At 36.8% G+C, this 23095-nt stretch overlaps 2 protein-coding genes across 2 annotated transcripts; one reads left to right on the top strand and one right to left on the bottom strand.

Moving 5' to 3' along the window:
- Positions 1–1643: 1643 nt before the first annotated feature.
- LOC134649735 (uncharacterized) lies at positions 1644–18364 on the top strand. Its single transcript, XM_063504566.1, has 9 exons — positions 1644–2144; positions 2404–2524; positions 3251–3438; positions 5305–5369; positions 11405–11852; positions 14687–14807; positions 17250–17434; positions 17837–17944; positions 18199–18364. Exons 1-9 carry the CDS (start codon positions 1703–1705, stop codon positions 18333–18335), a joined length of 1815 nt encoding a protein of 604 aa, XP_063360636.1. The 5' UTR covers positions 1644–1702; the 3' UTR covers positions 18336–18364.
- A 2148-nt stretch (positions 18365–20512) lies between these two features.
- Positions 20513–22731, bottom strand: LOC134649809 (procathepsin L-like). The gene is made up of 5 exons (XM_063504637.1): positions 22287–22731; positions 22095–22200; positions 21510–21706; positions 21225–21332; positions 20513–20689 (listed from the first exon to the last, which is right to left on the bottom strand). Exons 1-5 carry the CDS (start codon positions 22681–22683, stop codon positions 20553–20555), a joined length of 945 nt encoding a protein of 314 aa, XP_063360707.1. The 5' UTR covers positions 22684–22731; the 3' UTR covers positions 20513–20552.
- Between the last annotated feature and the right edge of the window lie 364 nt (positions 22732–23095).

Below are 23095 nucleotides of genomic sequence, written 5' to 3'. Positions count from 1 at the left end.
CCTCCTCCTAACTTTGGTCAAAAGATAGTAGTTGACTGATGTTACTGTGAATTTAAAAGTCGTCTGTCAATTTTATCGCGGTGGAAAACTCTCAGCTGGTCGCATGAACATGTAAAAGGTACCTTACCTCTTTAAGCTCATTGAATAAGGCCTACATAATTAATTACCAAAGATATAATAACAAATATGTTTACATTGTTAATACACCGTTTTTAATAGTGGTTATAGTTTTAACTACATATTTACGGATGCTAATGTTTTGAAACGAATTTATATAATAATGACTATTCTTCTTCTTCTTCTTGTTAGGGGCTATATAAGGCTCCAAAGCCTATGTATCACTGCGACCATCGCTGATCTATTGTGATCGCCACCTACTATACAACTCTCGATCCAAACCTGCAACTTCAAACAGCTGCAGGATCTTTTTGATCTCGAGAGACTTTACCTCCTCCGGGCGCAATATGTGTCCGCCCAGGATTAAGTCACGAGTACGCATTAGGCAAGAGCACTCTGTGAGGATGTGCAAGGGCGTCTCCTCTGCCTCCATACAGAGTCTGCACCACCCCATGTCACGTTTCCCCATGGTTTGCATGTGCTTATTTAGGCAGCAGTGCCCAGTAAGCACCCTTACCAAGTTGCGCAGTTGGTTCCTAGACAGCGCTAAGGCGTTCGAGGACGCCTTTTTGTTGAAGGCCTTGATAAGCGCTTTGGAATGGTTCAAACCTGTTGTTTCCCTCCAGAGTTGAATTGTTGTGTATTGACAGTAGGTCTTTAGGGTGAGCCGCGTTAGGCTTTTGGGGATACCACAAAACGGCTCAGGACTGTAGTTTTTCCCCTTAGCCCCTGCTCGCGCGAGTTCGTCGGCCTTTTCGTTTTCTACGATACCCGCATGCCCTGGGACCCAACGTAGAACAACTTTGTTCCTGGCTCCAAGGTTGTTCAATAGTTGCCTGCAGTTCTCAACCAGCCTCGATGTGGTGACATCAGAGGTTAGGGCTAAGAGTGCCGCCTGGCTATCCGAATGGATATAGTTTGTGTGATTACCGTAGTTGCTTTGCAGATTGATTGACGCACATTCTAGAATGGCGTATACCTCTGCCTGGAATATAGAGCAAAAACGTCCTAGGTTTAAGCTGATGCTTTCCCTAGGCGCTTCACCGTATACTCCGCAGCCTACTTCAGATCCGGATTTCGAGCCATCAGTGTACCACCTCAGGCTTCCTTCTTTCCACTTAATTTGACTGTTTGACCAGTCCTCCCTTTTGGGGACTTCCACTGAGTAAAGTTTGGATGCCATAGTGTCGGATGGCATCCCAAGAACAGGAATATCGTACACTGATTCCTTAAACAGTCTCAGAGTTTTCGATAACCAATTACCTCTCCTCGCGCCTGCTATAATGCCTATGGTGGTGTAGATATTGGAATCCAACATCCAATTATTTTGAGCCACCATTGAAAAATACATTATTTACTGCCACGATGAAACACGTGTACACATAATATTTCTCATAACATAAAAATTACCAGAAAGTTCAAACATTTTTAAGAAATCTCAAACATTTTAATAAATAAAATACACGTGTAAGTAACTAAGCATTTCATTGGTTAATTTTTATATAAAAACGCTGCGAAAAATTGAAACACCATCAGTGAATCTACTGGTACCGTTCTAGTAAGATCATAAGTATCAGCAATCATCATGTTTGTGCCGATTGTCCTGGCGACGGTCTGCCTTGCCAGCAGCACGGTCTTGGCTGCAGCTATTGACAAGCCTTTCTACGACGTGGAAGACGCCGAGAGCCTGTTCAAGGACTTTGTCCAAGAGCATAACAAAGTATACAACCGTAGAGAGTATAACCAAAGGCTTGCAATTTTCAAGAAAACCTTAATAACTATAAATGAGCAAAATGAGAAATTTCCCGATACTGTATTTGCATTAAATCACTTCGCTGATTTGAAGCCTCACGAGTTAGAATGTTACCATGGTTTTAAACTCCCAAAAGATATAAATTTGACGAATGTGGAAATCACCGAGGGCTTGGATAGTGCGCCTGATTCATTTGACTGGAGAAAACAAAATAAGGTTACACGTGTTAAGGACCAAGGACGATGTGGCAGCTGCTTCATCTTCAGTGCTGTTGGTATGTTTCTTTTTCTATTCTATCTAATTACCTATCTTATCATTGATCGGTAGATTTTATAGTTAATATAATCTTTGCGACTACTTTGCTGTGTTGAAAAACTACGTTGAGTGTTGCTTTCTTATAACATTGTCATTAGTAGCGATGAGTGAAGTGGATACAATGTTCAGTACGGTATGGTTCAATTATAAGTACGGGAAGAAGTTGAACACACTAAATTCTCCACTGGAAAATATATTTGTTTAACTTTTTTTTACAGGCGATATTGAAGGGCAGTACGCCATTAAACATGGCGAGCTCGTAGCTTTCTCCGAAAAACAAGCTCTTGACTGCCTTAATGTTGGAACTTGCCAAGGAGGATACATGAAAAGAGTTATGCAGTACGTTTACTTCTAATTTATTTAATCCAATCAAGTGAAAATAGTGTGGGGTTTAATGAAAGAAAAAGAAACATATTGTCAATATAATATAGGAAAAACTACAGAGCTACCCTTCACTGTGTTGTACTAAGAGTCAGTATTAATGCGGTTGGCCGGTCCTGTCATTCCCTAGAATTGTGCTGTAGCTTGTCCTGTCATTCCCTAGAATTGTGTCAAATTTTTGTTTTTTGAATGCCCTTTAAGCCAAATCTCATAGAAAAAGGGGCAAGTTATGATGGCGCCATCTATGCAAACCTTTGACAATTGCCAACCCCATTGATAGTGAAGTCAGTCTAGCACTGCACAGACTTTGCAGTAACAGATCAAAGGCTTTATTTTACAGCCGTTAAATATGTCATTTAATTCATTATTTGCTTTAACCACTCTTCTAACAATCCCTATAACTTTATACCTATACCCCTTGCCTCTAAGCACCCTCTTAGTATAGCTGTTATTGATATAAGCTAACCTAACCTAACCTCCAAACTAACAATAGCTATCATTGATGTTAAAATTATTTGACTACTACGTACTACATTTTTTTTTATTAATAATTTTACGTACTATGTTGGAAGAAGTTGATAACTCGAGATATTTTATTGAAGAAATTAGAACTTAAAATAAAATTACATAAGGTTAAAATTTCTTCCATTTCTTCCCGCCGTGTATAACATTCGTTAATTTCAGGGAATTAGCTTCAAAATCAATGAAGTTGGAGAAGGAAGGGGATTATCCCCCCTACGTAGCAGCCAAAGGAGAATGTAAAAATGAACCTAGCAAGGGAATTGTCCAGTGCACAACAGGTGTACAGAAAGAAATAATGGACGAAGAACAGTTGAAGGCCGAATTAGCCAACCGTGGACCTATCTCAATTGGTAAGTTTCGGTTACAATAGTTTTTAGAAAGATAAACGTACTTCTAATACAATACAATACAAATACTAGTTGCAAACATCAACAAAAGGAAACAGAAACACAAGCAGAGGTAAACAACAGGCGTTCTTAGTAATATGATTTATAACCAAATAAAGATGTAATTTAAAATAAAAGCTGAATGAAATGACAAAATTTAAGTAATATTTTGTTTGTTTAGTTTTGTAGTTTTTACTGTTCTGTACAAAAACCGTTTTTCTCAGAGACCGTTTGACCGTTTATACCTATTTTTTTTCTTGCCTTATTCTATTACTACTATAAAGAAAACATTTTCATAAAGTAAGTAGGTAGGTATGTACCTACATGAATTTAACATCAATATCCGAAATGTAAATTATTATCACCGTCTTAGATATTTGATCTTAGAGATTTCAGCAATTCCGTCGGCAGCAATACTCGTACCTAGTGTACCTACTTTGCATTGCTGTTGCAAAAACGACATAGATAACCTTAACTTGTGAGACAGTGAAAACAAAAATTTAGAATAGAATAGAATAGAGAGCGTTTATTCGAGGCAAAATAAAAGAAGAAGACAAGACGTAACATAATTAATATGATATGATAATAATAAAAATTGATTACGTTGGACACTTTAATGCTTGAAAGGAATCTGATTTAGGTTCTTGTAAGGAAAGGTATAATTATATTCCTTACAAGAACCAAAATCCAATTGCAGAGTATCATAAGATACTCTTGGCTAATTTTTTTATTATTTTGATGCAGCTATAAACGCCGCGGACTTTCGATATTATCACGGTGGTATACTACTGCCTGATCAGTGCAAAGGACAACCTATTAACCATGCCGTGCTTTTGGTGGGATACGGAGAAGGTTTGTAGAAATTTTACAGCTACAATAAGTTTATATTATTTTTATTATACAATCATTATCTATTATTCTACTCAGTAATATTTCAATAACACAATAAAATATAAGGAAGTCATCATTATCATCATCAAGAAATAACGTGATTATTTATGATCATATAACATTTTTGTCACTAACAGAGTTGTTACTGAGCGTTAATCATAAAACTTGACAAGTCTTAATAGAAGCTTGTTACCTATATTTATTTCTTTCATCCAAATACATAAGTTAAAATGATAAATTCATCATCGCCCATCATCTCAGATAAACGATTAAGGGTTATTTGTGGAGTGTATTTTTGAACTGATGCTGAAGCGCGAGGGAGTACGCAGGGTTATGACGTACTTTCGTTTGAAATAGGTACCGTAAAATGGGGTGAGTAGGGATTACGAGGGCAGTTGGGTTATGAATGGGGAGAGAAGGGATGACAGAGGGGTGAGTTGATTTTTACAGGCTACTGCTACGTAATAACAAACCAAGCTATTATATATATAATGTTCATAATCCCAAAACAATTATCAAAACACCTTAGTAGGAAATCCCTCCTCACCCCAACTACGGGGTGAGGTGGAATTTGCTACTACTTCGTGTTTATCTTTTAAGTTACGAAATGGAACTACACAAAATCATAAAAAAAAGGTAATACAAACGCCCGGAACATTTATTATGTATATAAATCAGTTTTCCACATGAAAAAATAGAGTTTTATCGAGGTTTGAATGTCAGTTTTGTCCCTACTCACCCCATTTTACGATAATCTATTTATGGGCGAAAGAAATACGTGTTTCGATTTTGACTCGCACAAGGTTCCCTTGCATTGTATGCAGTATTTGTGCCTATGCTGAATCTCTACTCATTTCCACCATGAGTGATCCGCAAGAATACGTTTAAAGAATGTGTGAGGTACTCAACATTAACGTTTCGACAATGTTTCATTTGCAGAAAGCGGCAAAAAGTATTGGATAATCAAGAATTCGTGGGGAACAGTCTTTGGCGAGGCAGGCTACGTAAGAATGTTGAGAGGAGTCAACGCATGCGGCCTTGGGTCTTACATAGCTGAATCCACTGTGGCATAATCATCTATTTTTATACCTTTTCGGAGCATTCAAAAAATCATGAAACACTACATCACAGATCATAGCAAAATTCTAAATCAAATCTGAGGAGTAAAAAGCAGTTTCTTGGCTCGCATCTTGCCATCTTGGCTTAAATTAACATACATATTTTATCTTTTCCCATGGTTTACATGGCAAAGCGACAAAAATGGCGACCATGTGTGCAACGTGAATCGTAACAGAAAAGCATACTGCAATTCAATTCAATTCAATTAATCAATGCAATCTCCTTAATCATTGTCTTTTGTTTAATTTACATCATCATCATTTAATTATTGGAAACAAATAAATTTGGTATACCATGGTTTGAATTTTAAACTGACTTTTCTTTCTTGAACACTCCCCTAAAATTTTTAGAGAACTTATCAAATCGAAATCCAAACGCGGAATTTACACTTCTAGATAAAATCGCAAAATTGTAGTTTTTAGGTAGGTATTTAATTTATATATTTGATTAATAATTGGCAAATGTCATGAAAAATATCACACAAAAACTATACTTGCAAGAGCAGACTTTAACCAAATCTGTTGGCTCAATATAAAATCACGAAAACTTCACTCGTCTACTTTTCATATATTTCCAGTTAGTACCGTGCATATCATAGCAGTATAATTTTAGTATGGAATAACGGGGAGATTTGACACAAAGCACAAAGTTTCAACCCCCTCCGACCCCCTGGGGGTCTATAATATCCGATAAACCCCAAAACTATTTTATTTTTTTCCTCCAAATCTATGAGACGGACGGATCCCCAATTTTGCTTAAATATTATTGGAACTAAAGGCCATTGTTGGAAAAAATTACAGCTCTCTATCTCATTCCGTTATTAAAAAAAATTAAAAGAAAAAATTGTAACACCCTGTATAATGACTTCCATTCTTGGCACAATAACCATATTTTTTTTAAATATATACTAACGTCTTATCTACGTCATATCCAAAATTCATCCGCTTATAAAGGGTGCAACACTGTGAAATAAATGTAAATGTACCATTTAGTACCTACTTTTACTATGTAACACAGGCGGCATTATGAGTTAAGTATTAGGTACCTAATGTACATACCTATGTGTAAAAACCGGCCAAGTGCGAGTCGGACTCGCGTTACAAGGGTTCCGTACATTACATATTTTTTAACAATATGTTTTTTTTTTAATGAAAAGTGAATAAAATGTTTTTAAAAACCCATTAAAAACGGCACATTTCTAATAGGTTTTCCTGTCATCTTTAGGTCAAGAACTATTTAGTGTGAGCGTTTTCCAAAAAAAGTGTACATGTCATTCATGTCTTCAAAATATTGACTTCTTGGGCTCATTTTACTCAGAATCATTTGTACACTCACGCCTCATACATGAAAAAATGTGTCCCAAAATTTTGTATGAAAACAAATTTTCCCAGTGCGTCACATTCATAGAAATAAAAAAAAAATTCATACAAGAATGTGACGATCAGGAAAGGAAATTTTTGGACACATTTTTTTATGTATGAGGCGTGAATGTACAAATGATTCTGAGTAAAATGAGCCCAAGAAGTCAATATTTTGAAGACATGAATGAAATGTACACTTTTTTTGGAAAGCGCTCGTGTATTTTTGAAGTGAAAACTTCTTTAGCGGCGCTGGGCACTTTTTGAGGTGGGGAAAAAAATGATAAACTCGAGACAGCGTAAAGCGATCACGTGACCGTAAGATTTAGATGGCCACTCATTTAGATGGCATTTAACTCAATAAAGAAAAACTCAATAACATTACATGAAAAAGGTTCTAATCTTGTAAAATGAAAATGAAAATGAAAATTTATTAATAACATTAGGTTACAAGTCAAAGATTAGGTACATAAAATTTGAAATATCATTGTAGATATACTTATTAATTATTAATTATTAATACATATGTCGTAGCGTAGTATGCTTACATGTTTATTTGATATAATTAATTTTATTTAGGTAAGTATGTCATCAATTATCAATTCTGCATGAAAGATATTCATCGATATCATAAAACGGTGATTTTAGTAACCAATGTTTTAGTTTCATTTTAAAATTATGGAAGGAAGGTGCATCCCTGATACTTTTAGGCAGGTGGTTGTATATGCGTGGACCAAGTACATAGGCTGATCGTCCGCTTTTTGTTAACTTATGTGGCACAGATACTAGGCAGCCCGCGTTTCTGTTGCTACGCAGATGGCGATTTGGATTTACCTGTTTTACAGTAAATTTGTTTGAGTTGGTGTGAGTAAATATAGCTATTTGTTGAATAAGTACACAGGGTAGTGTTAATATACTGTATTCTGTGAAATACTGACGAGCAGAGACGTCATCAGAAACACATGCTATTGCGCGTACAGCTCGTCTTTGTAATGAGAAAACCCGACGCCAGTCAGCGGCTCCACCCCATAGCTCGGTGCCGTACGAAATGAGCGAGTGCACGGTTGCGAAATAACAACTCCTGACGACGTCCCTGTTCGCAGTACTCGCAAGACGCTTTAAAGCGTAGCACGCGCTGCCCAGCCTCGCGCACAGATGGTCGATGTGTACGTTCCACCTCAGGCCACTATCGATGGTAAAACCTAATAACTTTATGTCCGCTACTTGACGGACAGCATCGTCACCGGCATATGCGGTCATGGGCCTGGATGTGTGGCCATTTAGATTAAGTCTCATGACGAAGGTTTTGTCTTTATTGAGGGCTAACCCATTTGTTGTAAACCAGTTACAAAGCTGTTTAAGCGTGTCGGTTACCTTCGTTTCCAGTTCCGGTAAAGACGAGCTGGTGACGATCGCTGTGACGTCATCCGCGTACATAAAGATGTCGCACCCTTTTATTATTTGTGGGAGATCATTTAGGAGGATGCTAAACAGAGTATTTGACAAGCACGATCCCTGCGGTACCCCAAGCTGATTTCTCATCTCATCAGGCCGGATGCGGCTGCTATCCCTAACTTTATATCAGGGATGTTGCGAACTTCCTTCAGGGAACAGGGAACTTCCGCATTATTTTCAACATCCGCATCTGCATCCGCATCCGCATAAAATCGATGCGGAGCTTATGCGGATGCGGATGTCGAACAAGTCGGTACAGGAACGTCTTAGCGGCGTCGTAAGTGCTAGGTAATTTCGTCATTACCTATAACGAAATCGTCTAGATCCAGTAAAGTCGGCCAAGTTACTGTTTATTAAATATAACGCACCTATATTCTTGCTCAAATACTAAACGTTTCGTTTTTTTTTAATTAAAAAATACTAAAAATGTAATATTGACGTTTTCTAAGTACCTAATCTTGACATCCGCATCCGCATCCGCATCCGCGGATGTGTGCCTTTAAATATCCGCATCCGCATCCGCGGATGTCAAAAAATCTGCATCCGCAACATCCCTGCTTTATATCACTCAAATATAATTCAATAAAGCTACATCTTGATGAAATCGCTAATAAAAGTGTACCTACTGGTGAATAAAACTCAAAATATCATGACCAAATATATTTAGATGCGAGGTCTGCAAGGTAACTTTACAATTTCTATTCGAATCTTAAACAATTAACGCTACAAATTTGAATTTCGAATTTTAAACAAGCTCAACCAGCAATTTCGGAACTAAAGTTTTTCAATAGAAAGGAGAATGGGTCAATTATACATAGTGCTGCAGACATTTTGGACTAGTCATTGAGTTTTCACTTCTGTCGGCACTCCCGGAGTGCAACCCGTTGTTTTCAAAATTTTAGACCCAGTAGACCCAGTACTCTTTGAAGCTCTTTCATTTGATATGTGTGAAAAACTTTATTTTTTTAATTTGCCCTTTGGGATCATCCATTAATTACGTCACACGAATTTCTAGGTTTTTTTACCCCTTCCAAGGAGGGGTCCTTGTCACACTTGGTCACATTTTGCAAACCCCTCCCCCCCTGGTGTGACGTCACATTTTAGGCAATTTTGTTTTCAACGAAATCGACAATATTAACTCGGCATTATTTTTTTAATAAAAAAATATTTTTGGTATATAAATATTACTAATTTTATAACACAACGAAAGTTACATCCAAAATCTCATTATTTAACTGTACAGCGAATAAAAAAATATAAATTAATTTTCGGTTACTGATGAAGTTAAAGTGACATCACAATGTTTGTGACTCCCCCCTCCCCCATGTCACAACATGTCACATTTTCTTGACCCCCTTCCTCCCCCTAAACGTGTGACGTAATTAATGGATGACCCCTTTTACCCCCCAAGAGTGGCCTCCATTTTTAAAATTCATTTTTTTACGTTACATGTATTTTTAACAATATGTTTTTTTTTTAATGAAAAGTGAGTAAAATGTCTTTAAAAAACCCGTAGGGGTCGGATCAAAAACTAAGTACTTAAGTCCGACTCGCGCTTGACTGCACATTTCTAATAGCTTTTCTGTCATCTATAGGTAAAGAACTATTTAGTGTATTTTTTTCAAAATTTTAGACCCTGTAGTTTCAGAGATAAAGGGGGGGAATGGTCATTTTTTGCCTATTTTCTTGAATAACTACTAAAGTATTTATTTTTAAATTATAAAAAAAAAATTTGAGATTCTCAAAATGTGCTCTTTCATTTGATATGTTTACGATATAGTTTGAAAAACTTTATTTTTTAATTTGCTCTTTTACCCCCCAAAAGTGGCCTCCATACTTAAAATTCATTTGTTTACGTTACATGTCCGTCTTTGGGTCACAAACTTACATATTATGTGTGCCAAATTTCAACTTAATTGGTCCAGTAGTTTCTGAGAAAATAGGCTGTGTAGTTTGCGCGAGAGACACTTCCAAAGTGGTAAAATGTGTGTCCCCCCCCCCCCTGTAACTTCTAAAATAAGAGAATGATAAAACTAAAAAAAATATATGATGTACATTACCATGTAAAATTCCACCGAAAATTGGTTTGAACGAGATCTAGTAAGTAGTTTTTTTTTATACGTCATAAATCGCCTAAATACGGAACCCTTCATGGGCGAGTCCGACTCGCACTTGGCCGCTTTTTATGATCTAGACTCATCGAGTTATCTGTGTGACCACTGACCACATTCAATTCTTATTATAATTGGTGTTATAGTTTTAGTTTGCCTTTAAACGTAGCAGAATCGACGTGGGACATCAAGAATTTTGCATTTATTGTTTTCTTTTTAAAGATAAATCTATCAAATGAGAATATATTCATCGTTTTATAAATTTATTTTGAATGCCTAACACTTCTGGGATCAAACTATATATCACTCATATTACCAAATAACAAGTAGAACGTGAAAAGAAATTGTTTAACCAGTGGGACAGCCAAATTTTTCATTGTACATTTTATTTGAAAAACGCCCAGTTACATAATGGGGGCCGATTTTTGAATTTCCATCGCTCGATTTCGTCACTCGAAAATGGGTAGAAAACGGCGAAAGTCTAATTTTTGAAAAACGAGCGATAGAAATCGGGAATCTAGTGGTATTGACCACTCGTTTTCAAATCTTTTAGTAGAATTTAAATGTCTAGTAGTGGAGATATTATTGCACGAAATACACGAAATTGAGCGGTCGAAATTCAAAAATCAGCCCCCAGGTCGACCTAATAAAAGCGTGTTAAAAAACACGTGTAATTATAAAATGTAAGTAGGTAAATATAATAGTTTAACATTAAATGATAAAAGTTACTAATTTTTAAATACTCAGTCATAAAAAACACGTGGAAATATTCAAACTGACTAAGGTATTTCAAGGTTTATACCCTTCATAAAAAAATTATATATCGGAGTAATAAAACTAAATTATTTACGCAATCCCAAAAATTTGGAGACATAAAATACACGTGGAGGTAGACTGAGGTATTTAAACAATTCATATTTTTTATATAAAAAGGCTGGGTAAAAATGTAACATCAACAGTGGGTCTACTGGTAACGTTCTAGTAAGCTCATAACAGTCAATAAACACCATGTTTGTGCCGATTGTCCTGGCGACGGTCTGCCTCGCCAGCAGCACGGTCTTGGCTGCATATGACAAGCCATACTACGACGTGGAAGACGCTGAGAATCTGTTCAAGGACTTCGTCCAAGAGCACAAGAAAGTATACAACCGAAGGGAGTATTATGAAAGGCTTGGGATTTTCAAGGAAACCTTGAAAGACGTAAATGAGCGAAATGCCAAGTTTCCTGACACTGTGTTTGCTGTAAACCACTTTGCTGATCTGAAGCCTCATGAGCGGGAGCAATACCACGGTTTCAAACTCCCAAGTGGAAACAGGACGAAAGCGGTACTCCCTGAATTGCCTGAGGCCACGGCTACTGAATTGGACTGGAGGAAAAAAGATGCGGTAACTCATGTTAAGAACCAAGGAGGATGTGGAAGTTGCTATATCTTCAGTGCTGTTGGTAAGCTCGCACTATGTTACTTGTTTATTATATTATGTAGTATGTATGTATGTATTTATTGCACATGGAAATAAAAACACGAGAAACATAGATACAGAGTAAATGAAATCCCATCAAAAACATTACATGTAAAAAGGTGCAAGTCTCGCAACGCTTCTACTACAAAAAAGTTTTGAGTTGTAATGTGAAACGAAGACGGTTAATTTAATCAGTGCCAGGGGGTGTTAAAACCGTATCAATAAGATATCTTTAATTTGTAATACGTATAATGACTTGGCCCTCAATAGGCTGCATAATGGCGTAAGGATCATCGTCACCTATTAAAAATAATTCTATTTGATCATAGCGCTAGCGCTAATTGCAGTTTGAGCATTACACATATTTACGAGTAGGTACGGTACGAGTAAAGCATTATGTGCGATTGCCAAGTCGTTATATGTATGTATTACAAATTAAAGATATCTTATTGATACAGTTTTAACACCCCCTGGCACTGATTAAATTAACCGACTTGGTTTCACATTACATCTCAAATTTTTTTTGTATTAGAAGCGTTGCGAGACTTGCACCTTTTTACATGTAATGTTTTTGATGGGATCTCATCTCTTTTTGTAGGCAGTCCTTCTTTTCGGGTGCTTATACCCATACTATGTATACACATATCATAATTAAACACATCTTCATTCATACTCACATCGTACATCGTAGTGGACCTTTACTTTACCTACTATTTGTAGGTACTGCAACAGTAACTTTGTAATAGCATATATTTATATGGGATTACAAACTTACTTACGCAGTTCTTAGGTCTTTAAAACTTGACTGATATGGCAATATTTTTAGGTTTTCTATGGCTTGATAAGCTGAAAACTACTTATGTTTAAAATTTGAAGCTTGTGGGTATGCTAGAAGTACCTTAGAATTATGATGATCGTGAGTGAGTGAATCAGTGTCGAAATTAAGGAACTTTGACATACCATAATTCTTAAACTACAAGTTCAAATTGAATGTTAAGCCCTCGGCGCGATTCGGGAAATGATTTAGAGATTCACTAGATATGAAATAGTAAAGATATGTGACGTTCCACGGCAAAAGGTACCATTTCCCCGGCTGAATATTGGAGCGGCGTTAATAATAGCGTAAGCGCCAGTCGCCATAAAGGTACCTTTTGCCGTGGAACGTCACATATCTTCACTATTTAATATCTAGTGAATCTCTAATTCCTTTCCCGAATCGCGCCGCCTATATATTACTGAAAATTCAGGGTTCTAAAATCTATTTTTTCATTCCGTAGACTAAAATTACATTTCATGGGTTGCTAGTTTTTTACGTCTTATAAATAGTGATGTGCTACAACCGATACTAACCGAAAATAAACTATTGGGAGGTACTTATATTTGTTGATGAAGTGTCTGTAACACAATGAATGGATAACCCGTGACGTGCTAAAAGGGGACACTAGGAGAGGTATTAAAAATGTGAAATAGTGTAGGTAAAAATGCCATCATTTTGAAGTATTTAGAAATGTTGTATCTAGGTCTATACACAATATTTCTAATATTTTAAAGCGATTTGGCGTTGCGTCAGGTCGGCGATACGTCAATGTTATTTTTTTAATGTTTGAATAGATTAGTAGTGAGTAGATTTTACCTGCCGCACCTGCCGCGATAGCAGAGGACGCTGGTTCGATTCCAGCCTGGGGCACTGGAGGCCTTGGTCACTTTTTCTTAGTATATGACATTTATTTAAAGTTTAGATTTTATTTATTGTTTATTTCCTATCATGTAGCGAGTAGATTACATTTATTGTTGATTTTGAATCTAAAATTAATTTAATATATATCGGTTATTCACAAACCGAAATCAAAGGTCAGCACTATATGTTTTAAGCTGGTCACATTATTTCTACGTTTGACATTTGTGGCTGTCATTTTAGTCTACGGAATGAAAAAATAGACTTTAGCTTCAGCCAGCACAAAATTACAGGACGTCGAAAATGGCCTAAAGCGCTTCCAGATTGGATGGTACGGCCGTGCCTCTTTATTTTGCTCGACTTGGCGAGGGTACTGCCGTGCCCCTACAGGCCTAGATACAACAAAGGCGAACTTATCCCCCGTAGTTTTTCCATTCCTGAATTTTATTCGTTATTTTTTTCTTGCTAAATGAAACGACTTGAACTCGGATTTCTCTTTTGATTTCTAATATTGTTGTTTCAACGGTAATAGAAAATCAGTGCCCCGCTTAAATATCGGAAATTAGTAGGTACTTTTGAAATATTCGAACATTCGTAACACTGTGTCTTACAAAGCCTCTCACCCTTTCAATAAATCATGTAATTTATTTATTCTACGTATCTTCCCTTCCCTGCGTTGACACCCTCGCGCCGTCCCACCTTTCGGGCACCAGCAGAGATGCTGGTCATGCTGCGTCCATGGCAGAAGACCTCAAACGCCGCAAATATGCCACCCTTGGCAGCAGTTATATTTTTGATGCGTTTGGGGTCGAAACGCTGGGGCCGTGGGGGCCAAGCGCGCGCCGGATATCCAAGGCCTTAGCGGCTCGCCTTATAGACGCCACAAGGGACCAGAGGGCTAGCCAATATTTTGCTCAACGCATTAGCATTGCGATTCAACGTGGCAATGCGGCCAGCCTTCTAGGCACGTTGCCCATCGGCAGTGACTTGGAGGCCGTTTTTTATTTATAAGGCGTTTATTTTAAATTTATTTATACATAAGTAGTTTATATTATTATTTTATTTAATGTTCCATGTGTATTTGTCTTTAATAACTGTCAAAAATCACATGAGAAAATATCATTTTTTTACATTGTTCATAGGCGCAATTGAAGGGCAGTACTCTATTAAACACAAACAATGTCCAGCCTTATCCGAAGGACAGGCCCTTGACTGTCTTGATTGTGGAACTTGCGCTGGAGGAATAATGGATGCCGTTTTTACGTGGGTTTGCTTTTTTATTTATATTGTTTTATTAGTAGTTTAGGAAATTATTCATTGAAGCCAGTCTAGCGTTAACTGGCTGCTATACTTACCTAAATATTAATTGCCTGCACTTGCATGTAAAAAAAACGAATTTTAGTATTCCTGATCAATCCAACTTATTCCAGAAGCTCAGGCCATGTGTATACTAATAAAACTGGTATAGGTCAGGATTACAGAATAAAACCGGCCAAGTGCGAGTCGGACTCGCGTTCCAAGGATTCCGTACACTAAGTCCGACTCACGCTTGACTGCACATTTTTAATAGGTTTTCTTGTCATCTATAGGTAGGTAAAGAACTATTTTGTGTATTATTTTGAAAATTTTAGACCCAGTAGTTTCGGAGATATGGGAGGGGGGGATGGTCATTTTTTGCCTATTTTCTAGAATAACTAGTAAACTATCAATCCTAAAATTAAAAAAAATATTGAGATTCTTACAATGAGCTCTTTCATTTGATATGTAACACGATATAGTTTGATAATACTTTATTTTTAAATTGTATCATTTACCCCCCAAAAATGGTCTCCATATTTAAAATTCCAAATTTACATATGGGTGCCAAATTTCAACTTAATTGTTCCAATATTTTCGGAGAAAATAGGCTGTGACAGACGGACAGACGGACGGACAGACAGACAGACGCACGAGTGATCCTATTAGGGTTCCGTTTTTTCCTTTTGAGGTACGGAACCCTAAAAATAGGATCTATTAAGGTCATTACCAAAATAAGTTCATTAAGCCTTTTCTGGTCTTGCTACGTATTAATTGCGATTCGAAAATCGATTTACTATCACGATGTCTGGCTTATTGGCTACAATTAAATAGTCCTGTCAGTGATGATAGATGAATCCCAATTCAATAGAGTGTGTGGAAGATCATTTTCGAGAACTCGCGCAGGTGAGTAGGTAGGTACTTGTAGTACGGTACTTCGTGGTCCATAAGGCAAGCGGGTGATTATCTCAACGATTTTTTTTGCGGCGGAGCTGATAATGACAGTGTGGACTAATTGTTTCACAGTGGTATTTTTTTCTGAAAACCTTACACAAATTATTATCTTAAGCCATATCGCAAAATGTTATAAAATGTATTGTTATTTATGAAAAAAATTTTTTTCGCCGCAATTCTAATTTTGGTGTAGTGTCCCGAATCCATTTTTCTTGAATGATTTCTATAGTAGAACCATAACATCCATTGATTTAACTAAAACTTCAAAAACTTTTACTCGTTATTAGTCTACGTATATTATAAGAAAATAAAAGTGAAGATTAGTACATGAATTGATAGTCTAAACTAAGCATTAATAGTTGTCCTGGTAAAATAGTAAATTTTGGTGGTAAATATTGAAAATGTTTTTTTGGTCGAACGAAAAGCAATAAAGGCTAACAAACGTGTAGTAACCTATTAATTCAGTTCTGCTCCGGCACTTAGCGATGATAATGAGTCGTATGACTGTCGTATGACGCTAGATCTGTCCAGCAAACGCGTAAGTATCTCATTTTGGTGTACCTAATTAAAATACTTTTTAATGCAATTTTGGTGGTGTATCTAACTAATGACCGAAAAGTAGTTGTTTTTGTGTGAACTGTATTTAAATCATGTTTATAGTTTCTTTTTTAAAATATAAACTTTAAACTGAAGTGAGTGATGCGGTTTACTTTTAAATATACTTTTATGCAATGGTTCTAATTTTGGTGCATCAATTTTGGTGGTTTTGGTGGTAATTTGAAGACCACCAAATTGCTTAATGCCACCAAAATTGATACTTATGAGCCATAACTAAGTAATTTTGTATTTGCTGTCATATATTTATATTTTGTATTCACAGCATTAATGACTAAGTGCATTAAAACATATTTACATTTACAATAAAACAAAATTTCACTTTTTGTAATTGCACTGACTTTAACCTACATTATTTGATCGTGTAATGTTTTCATCTACCCTCAACTGGCTTAAGGAGCCATTTGAGGGTAGATTTCGTTTACTTTTATTGAAATACCTAAAGATACAGGGATGGTGGCCAGTAAATCTAATTTTGGTGGCAACCAAATTATTAAAATCATAATATCTCTAAAACTACTACGTATAATGAAAGGCGATTACTACACAATATCGATTGTGACTAGTTACGTATTATCGATACATAATTTAGACATAAACTACAAAAATAAAAAATCCCACCAAAATTAGGTAAATTTTGGACCTGTTGAAATTCACCCAAGCAAGTTGCTGGTGAATAATCCTGGCTACATATTTAAATATGTACAAGAACTCGCCTTTAGCAAAATGAGAACAACTGGAGATATTATGCCTGAGTGAGTCTCCGGGATCGTGGCATGCCCCACAAATGTTCTTCAAGATACAATTTAATATTAATCTTATAACAAGCATTCATTTCAGTGAACTAGCTCAAAAAAATAAAAAGTTGGAGAAGGAAGCAGACTATCCCTATGAAGACTCCAAAAACGACTGTCATGAAGATAAGAGTAAGGGAGTTGCCTTGGTAACAGATGGTAAAGAAGTAAAAATCTCCAATGAAGAAGAGCTGAAAAAATTGTTGTCAAACTATGGACCTCTAGCAGTTGGTGGGTACAAGCAACAACACTTTTAACTGTCCATTGGTGGACCTTACGCCTTTTGCAATACCTAATGTTTACGAACTGTCAGTTAACATTGTGGGCGATGGTACCATCGTTCTATATATTATATCGTGCGGGCTCATGTCGAAAAAAAAAATTGTCGAATATTTTCCAGGGTTATTATAATCCACTCGTATCTAATTTTCGAATAACCTTTTAAGAAGAGTGAGCTAAAGTTACTAATTTTTAAGACAACTGAAACGCATCATAAGGTAAATAGAAAGGGATAAAGAAAAAGTTAAAAATATATATGTACATAATTTTTTTTGGTTTTTTTTTTACTGAAAAGCGAAATTTATTTAATTGAAAAAGACATACATAATAATATATGTTTTGGTTTTTTTATAGGCTTGAACGCCGCGGACTTTCATACTTATCATAAGGGAATACTAGAACCGAACCTGTGCAAAGGGCAAGATATTGACCATGGCGTGGTCTTGGTGGGATATGGAGAAGGTTTGTTAGAAAGTAATAGATACTAGGATACAGTTTTACTAAAGTAACAAATCCGATAAAACTTATTTGGATGCTATAACTTCCAACGAAATGGAATAACAATATTGAAAACAAAAATCCTTTGTGTAAAATACGTTTATCACGAAATTGTGTTTTTCTTTCAATTACTTATAAGAAAAACAAAGCAAAATAGGAGTATCCTTCAAATTTGTTTTTGCAGGCTTTATTAACATTGATGTTTTTTTTTTTCATAGAGAATGGAAAACAGTACTGGCTGATTAAGAACTCGTGGGGAACGGTTTGGGGCGAGGAAGGCTATGTACGCCTGCGGCGAGGAGTCGACGCGTGCAAGATGGGTACTGGCTACACGGCTACCTGTAATGTTGCATAGCCTTGCCTTAATCTTAATCCTATTGGCTTCACACATTAAACGCATTCTCAATAGTTATGAAATGCTTTTCAACTTAGATCATAAGCAAAATTCTAAATTTACCCTGTGTAAGGAGTTGGTTTAAGTACTTGTTGCATATTATTGTTCTTTCGCACTAAAATAAATTTGGCATCATTGCATTTCATTTTGTTTTATTTTCTTTTGCCTTTAATAAGGATATTCATGCATGATTGTTTTGGAATTATTTACTCGGCTCATAAAAGACATCTCGGAACTCTTAAGTAATACAATAACACACTTTCCTCCCTTGCATTGAAATGCTACCTATTACTTATTTCATGCGTGTATCCCATATAGTACCTATATTATTTATTAATATTAATTCTATAAAAATTGAGCTTTTCTACCTCTAATGATAAATAAAAATAATAAAATAGTAGGTACATCTTGTTGGAAGTGTGCATAGTACATTTATTGTATTACAAATTTCCGACGTGTCTATTATGAGTACCTACACATCGGTAACTCGTGGCATTTAGGTAGCACTTAAAAGATTAGTTTAATTAATTCCTTTTTTTAGTGGTTTCTTTTTCTCGACTCGTATAGGAAGATCATTGTCACATCACTAGTCTGTTAGAAACTGTCAAGTGCTACCTAAGTGCCACGAGTTACCGATGTATGCTCATCACTAATCTTTTAAGTGCTACCTACCTAAATGCCACGAGTTACCGATGTGTAATTATGAGCCACAGGCTGACTAAAGAAACGGCACAAGTACATAATAATTAATCACTTGCACCTTGCGCACGTGTACAATAAACGACGTTTTTTTTTAAATTGCAAAAAATGGCGAGAAATCAAATAAGTATTACACCTATGTCTTCGAATTTTCCCTTGATCGGTGTTGTCAATTCACACTTTACCGATGATAAATAACTATAGTTGGTCAAACCAATTTGTCAGTAAATAAGAACCAAAAAAACTATACTCATCCTTTTGTGCTAGTACCTACTAGTGTAAGACAAAGATAGTATTATTATCTCTGTCTATGTTTGAAATGAGACAGTCCTTTGACAAACTATACCTACAGTGCATTATATAATCAATTAATCACAATAACTCATGGCGAAGCACTCGCACAGGTATTATTTTGACACAATTATAAGTATTTTGAATGAAAATATCGGGCATCGGTTTTTCTTTTTTAGGGTTCCATACTTCAAAAGGAAAAAACGGAACCCTTATAGGATCATTCGTGCGTCTGTCTGTCTGTCTGTCCGACCATTCCCCCCTTTCATCTCCGAAACTACCGAGTCAACAATTTTGAAAAAAATACACAAAATATTTATTTACTTTAGATGACAGGAAAACCTATTAGAAATGTGCAGTCAAGCGTGAGTCGGACTTAATGTACGAAACCCTTGGAACGCGAGTCCGACTCGCACTTGGACGGTTTTTCATTGCTTCAGTGTAGGATAGCTAACGTCGACTGGACAGGAATGATTTTGGACAGAGTAGCATGGCGGTCTTTGGTGTCGGAGGCCAAGATGCACTTCGGGTCGTTGCGCCACAGCAGTAAGTGTAAGGCCTGAGTGGGCGCTCGAGTTGGGCGTGCAGCGGGGCGGGGCGTGCGGCCTGCATGTTAAACAAATGCAAGCGTATTGGAGCGGCCTTAGTACACGCTGCTCAAATTACTTGTGAGCCCGACGCCACGCTGCACACCCCGCCGAACGCTCCGCTTCGAGCGTCCACTCAGGACTTACACAGTAAGTAAGTGACGTAGCAAAGATCGACAGTGTCACTCAGGCCTCAGCCAAAAAATCAGTAGTAGTTAACCAACTCTTAGGATTCTATTTGAACTAATGTGACTGTGGCCTAATTTTGAATATGAAAATGATAAAAGATATTGCTTTTGCTATTCTGCACATGACGTGGTGATTTCATTATTATTTGTTGTCACCTTATTGTCACCTTATACAACAATTAAGACACTTTATAATAAGGATAATGATACCTAAAGACATTAATATCCCCTGATAAAAGGATAATAATTTTGGGAAAAAATTTTTTTGGGTTTATTTACAAGTAATACGAATTTAATTGTAAATTGTAAGTATAGAAAATATCTTATGCTTCTAACTAAAATACAAACAAAAGTTTGCAAACTAAACACAACGCAAAAAACTAAAATTATTCGGCTAAATGCTCTTCAAATTATTAAGCCACGGTAGCGGTGGCCGTGTAGGAGGTGCCCATCACGCACGCGTTGACACCTCGACGCAAGCGCACGTAGCCTTGCTCACCCCATTTCTCTCCCCAAGCGTTCTTGATTATCCAGAACGGTGTACCGTTTTCTGTGAAATAAGTATATATGAAATCATGCCTCGTTGGATATTTCGTATCAATGAGTTTTTCGGAACTTATGTACGAAATATCATTTGATATTTACATACCAGTTGCTTTTCGGTGAAGGAAAACATCGTGAGGAAACCGGACTAATCCCAATCCGGGCCTAGTTTACCCTCTGGGTTGGAAGGTCAGATGGCAGTCGCTTTCGTAAAAACTAGTGCCCACGCCAATTACTGGGATTAGTTGCCAAGCGGACCCCAGGCTCCCATGAGCCGTGGCCATGGTGTTGAATTAACCGTTACATATAAATCGAATAGCGGTGGCCCAATGACGCGGTGCGTTGCGTTTGCGTCGCGTCGTCGCAACGCATTCATGTGGCATACCATGAAAAATATACCTATGTAAAACGTCGCAACGTTGACGCTGCGACGAAACAACGCGACGCAACGCAACGCACTAGGGTAGCCCCTGGATAATGCTGGCGCCCCAAATAAAACGCACTGCGAAAACATTAATGTAGGTAGGTACTCAATTACAAACCTTCTCCATATCCTACTAAGAGGACGGCGTAATCTGATTCCTTGCCTTTGCATCGGTTGGGTTCCAGAATACCAGATTTGTAATAGAAGAAGTCGGCGGCGTTTAAACCTGAAGCAAAATGTAAATTATGTTTATGATAAAAATTAACTTAAGCACAATAAGGCAACAATAAGGGCTTTTATATTAGAAGTGACTATACCTATTATGTATGTTGATTTGTTGAGTAGAATTTTTTTAAGTACATAAGTATAAGTAATAAGGGTTCCTTATGACGTAAGTACTCACCTACTGACAAAGGTCCGATATCATACAACTTCTGTTTAAGCGTGTCTTCGTCAGGAACATCTATTCTTTCGCCTTTTATAACTTTGGCTACAGCCTTACCGCAGTTTTCATGGCAAGGTGGTTCTAAATCATCATAAGGATAATCAGCTTCGGTCATAATTCCAGCTTTTCCATTGGGACATCTTTTAGCAAGGTCACTGGAATTTAAAATTAATTAGTAGTTAGCGACTAGGGTTTTCTTAACGAGTCACAATATTATTTAAATTTATAAACTGAAATGCAATAGTATTTATGTGAAAAGATTAATGGCCAGATCGATGGGCGGAGCAATTTTTTGTTGTGCAGTAAGCTGCAGAAAAAACTGACCCCTGCACAAAAATTTGTTTACATGGGGGTCAGTTGTCTCTGCAGCTTACTGTACACGTGACATAGGTCAGGTAGTTCCGTCTTCTGGGTCATGCTTTAAAACCGTGTTTATATTCGATGTAATTGCAGAAAATTGTAATTTATTTGGTAATTATAAAACCATTTTTAAAATTAAGTACATACAGGTTCCGATTTTTTTCCAAATTTAAACAGACTTACTTCATGACTTTATGAGGATCCCCATCTTGACCACATTCATGAGCCTGTCCTTCGGAGAGAGCCAGGCATTGTTCATGTTTCATAGCGTACTGGCCCTCAATATTTCCTGTAAGTAAACAGCATTACATAAGTTAAATAATTCCTAGAGAATATGTAATCATAAAGCATCGAAGGACATTGAAATAGAGATACCAATAGCACTGAAGATAAAGCTGCTGCCACATTGCCCTCGAGATTTGACGTGTGATACTTTCCCATGTTGTCTCCAATCGTGCGCGTCAGGTGCAGTGACTGCTCCATTAGATTCAGTTATAGACAATCTCTTAACCGTTCCATTTAACGACCTAAAACCGAGATATTGCTGCAGCTCATCAGGGCTTAAATCAGCAAAGTGGTTTACAGCAAACACAGTATTAGGAAACATCTCGTTTCGCCAGTTGACATCTTTTAAAGTATTCTTGAAGATTTGGAGCCTTTTGATATACTCTCTTTCATCATATTGTTTTCCGTGCTGCTTCACGAAATCTTTGAAGAGATTTTCGGCGTCGTTTAATTCGTAATACGGCTTTTCAAGATGTGAGACAGCCATGACGGCACTGCTGGCGAGGCAGACCGCCACCCAGATTGTTGGTAGAAACATGATTGCCCAGTTGTATTCAATACGCTTGGAAATACTATGACAATATGTGGATGTTCGTTTTCAAGAAGGCTTTTTATACACAAAATAGTCATTAAACTGACGTCGTTATTTGTACCTAAACGATAATTCATTTCTTTTATTACTTTTTAAATGGGTGCAAGGACGGAAATAATAGGTAAAATACAAGAATTTAAACTAGTTAGAGTTACCCATTAAAACCACTTAACTACTGTATTTGACGCGTTCAAGTAAATAATTTCCGCGAACCGTTATGATTCAAATCTTGAATAATAGAGAAGTGAACTGTTTGGTGAAGATAGTAGGTACTTTCTTCTTGAAGAAGGTAAATCTATCTATATAT

This window comes from Cydia amplana, chromosome 7 (genome assembly GCF_948474715.1).
Source record: "Cydia amplana chromosome 7, ilCydAmpl1.1, whole genome shotgun sequence".
NCBI lineage: Eukaryota > Metazoa > Arthropoda > Insecta > Lepidoptera > Tortricidae > Cydia > Cydia amplana.
The sequence above is the reverse complement of the archived record's forward strand: the minus strand, read 5'-3'. Positions and strand labels throughout refer to the sequence as shown.

Excerpts from the sequence above, each read along its gene's own strand:
- LOC134649735 (XM_063504566.1), top strand. The coding sequence starts at position 1,703 with ATGTTTGTGCCGATTGTCCTGGCGACGGTCTGCCTTGCCAGCAGCACG. Across the intron at positions 3,439-5,304 it reads CCGTGGACCTATCTCAATTG|AAAGCGGCAAAAAGTATTGG; the intron begins GTAAGTTTCGGT and ends TTTCATTTGCAG. Across the intron at positions 17,945-18,198 it reads CTTGGTGGGATATGGAGAAG|AGAATGGAAAACAGTACTGG; the intron begins GTTTGTTAGAAA and ends TTTTTTTCATAG.
- LOC134649809 (XM_063504637.1), bottom strand. The coding sequence starts at position 22,683 with ATGGCTGTCTCACATCTTGAAAAGCCGTATTACGAATTAAACGACGCC. Across the intron at positions 22,201-22,286 it reads CTTTATCTTCAGTGCTATTG|GAAATATTGAGGGCCAGTAC; the intron begins GTATCTCTATTT and ends GTTTACTTACAG. Across the intron at positions 20,690-21,224 it reads CTTAGTAGGATATGGAGAAG|AAAACGGTACACCGTTCTGG; the intron begins GTTTGTAATTGA and ends CTTATTTCACAG.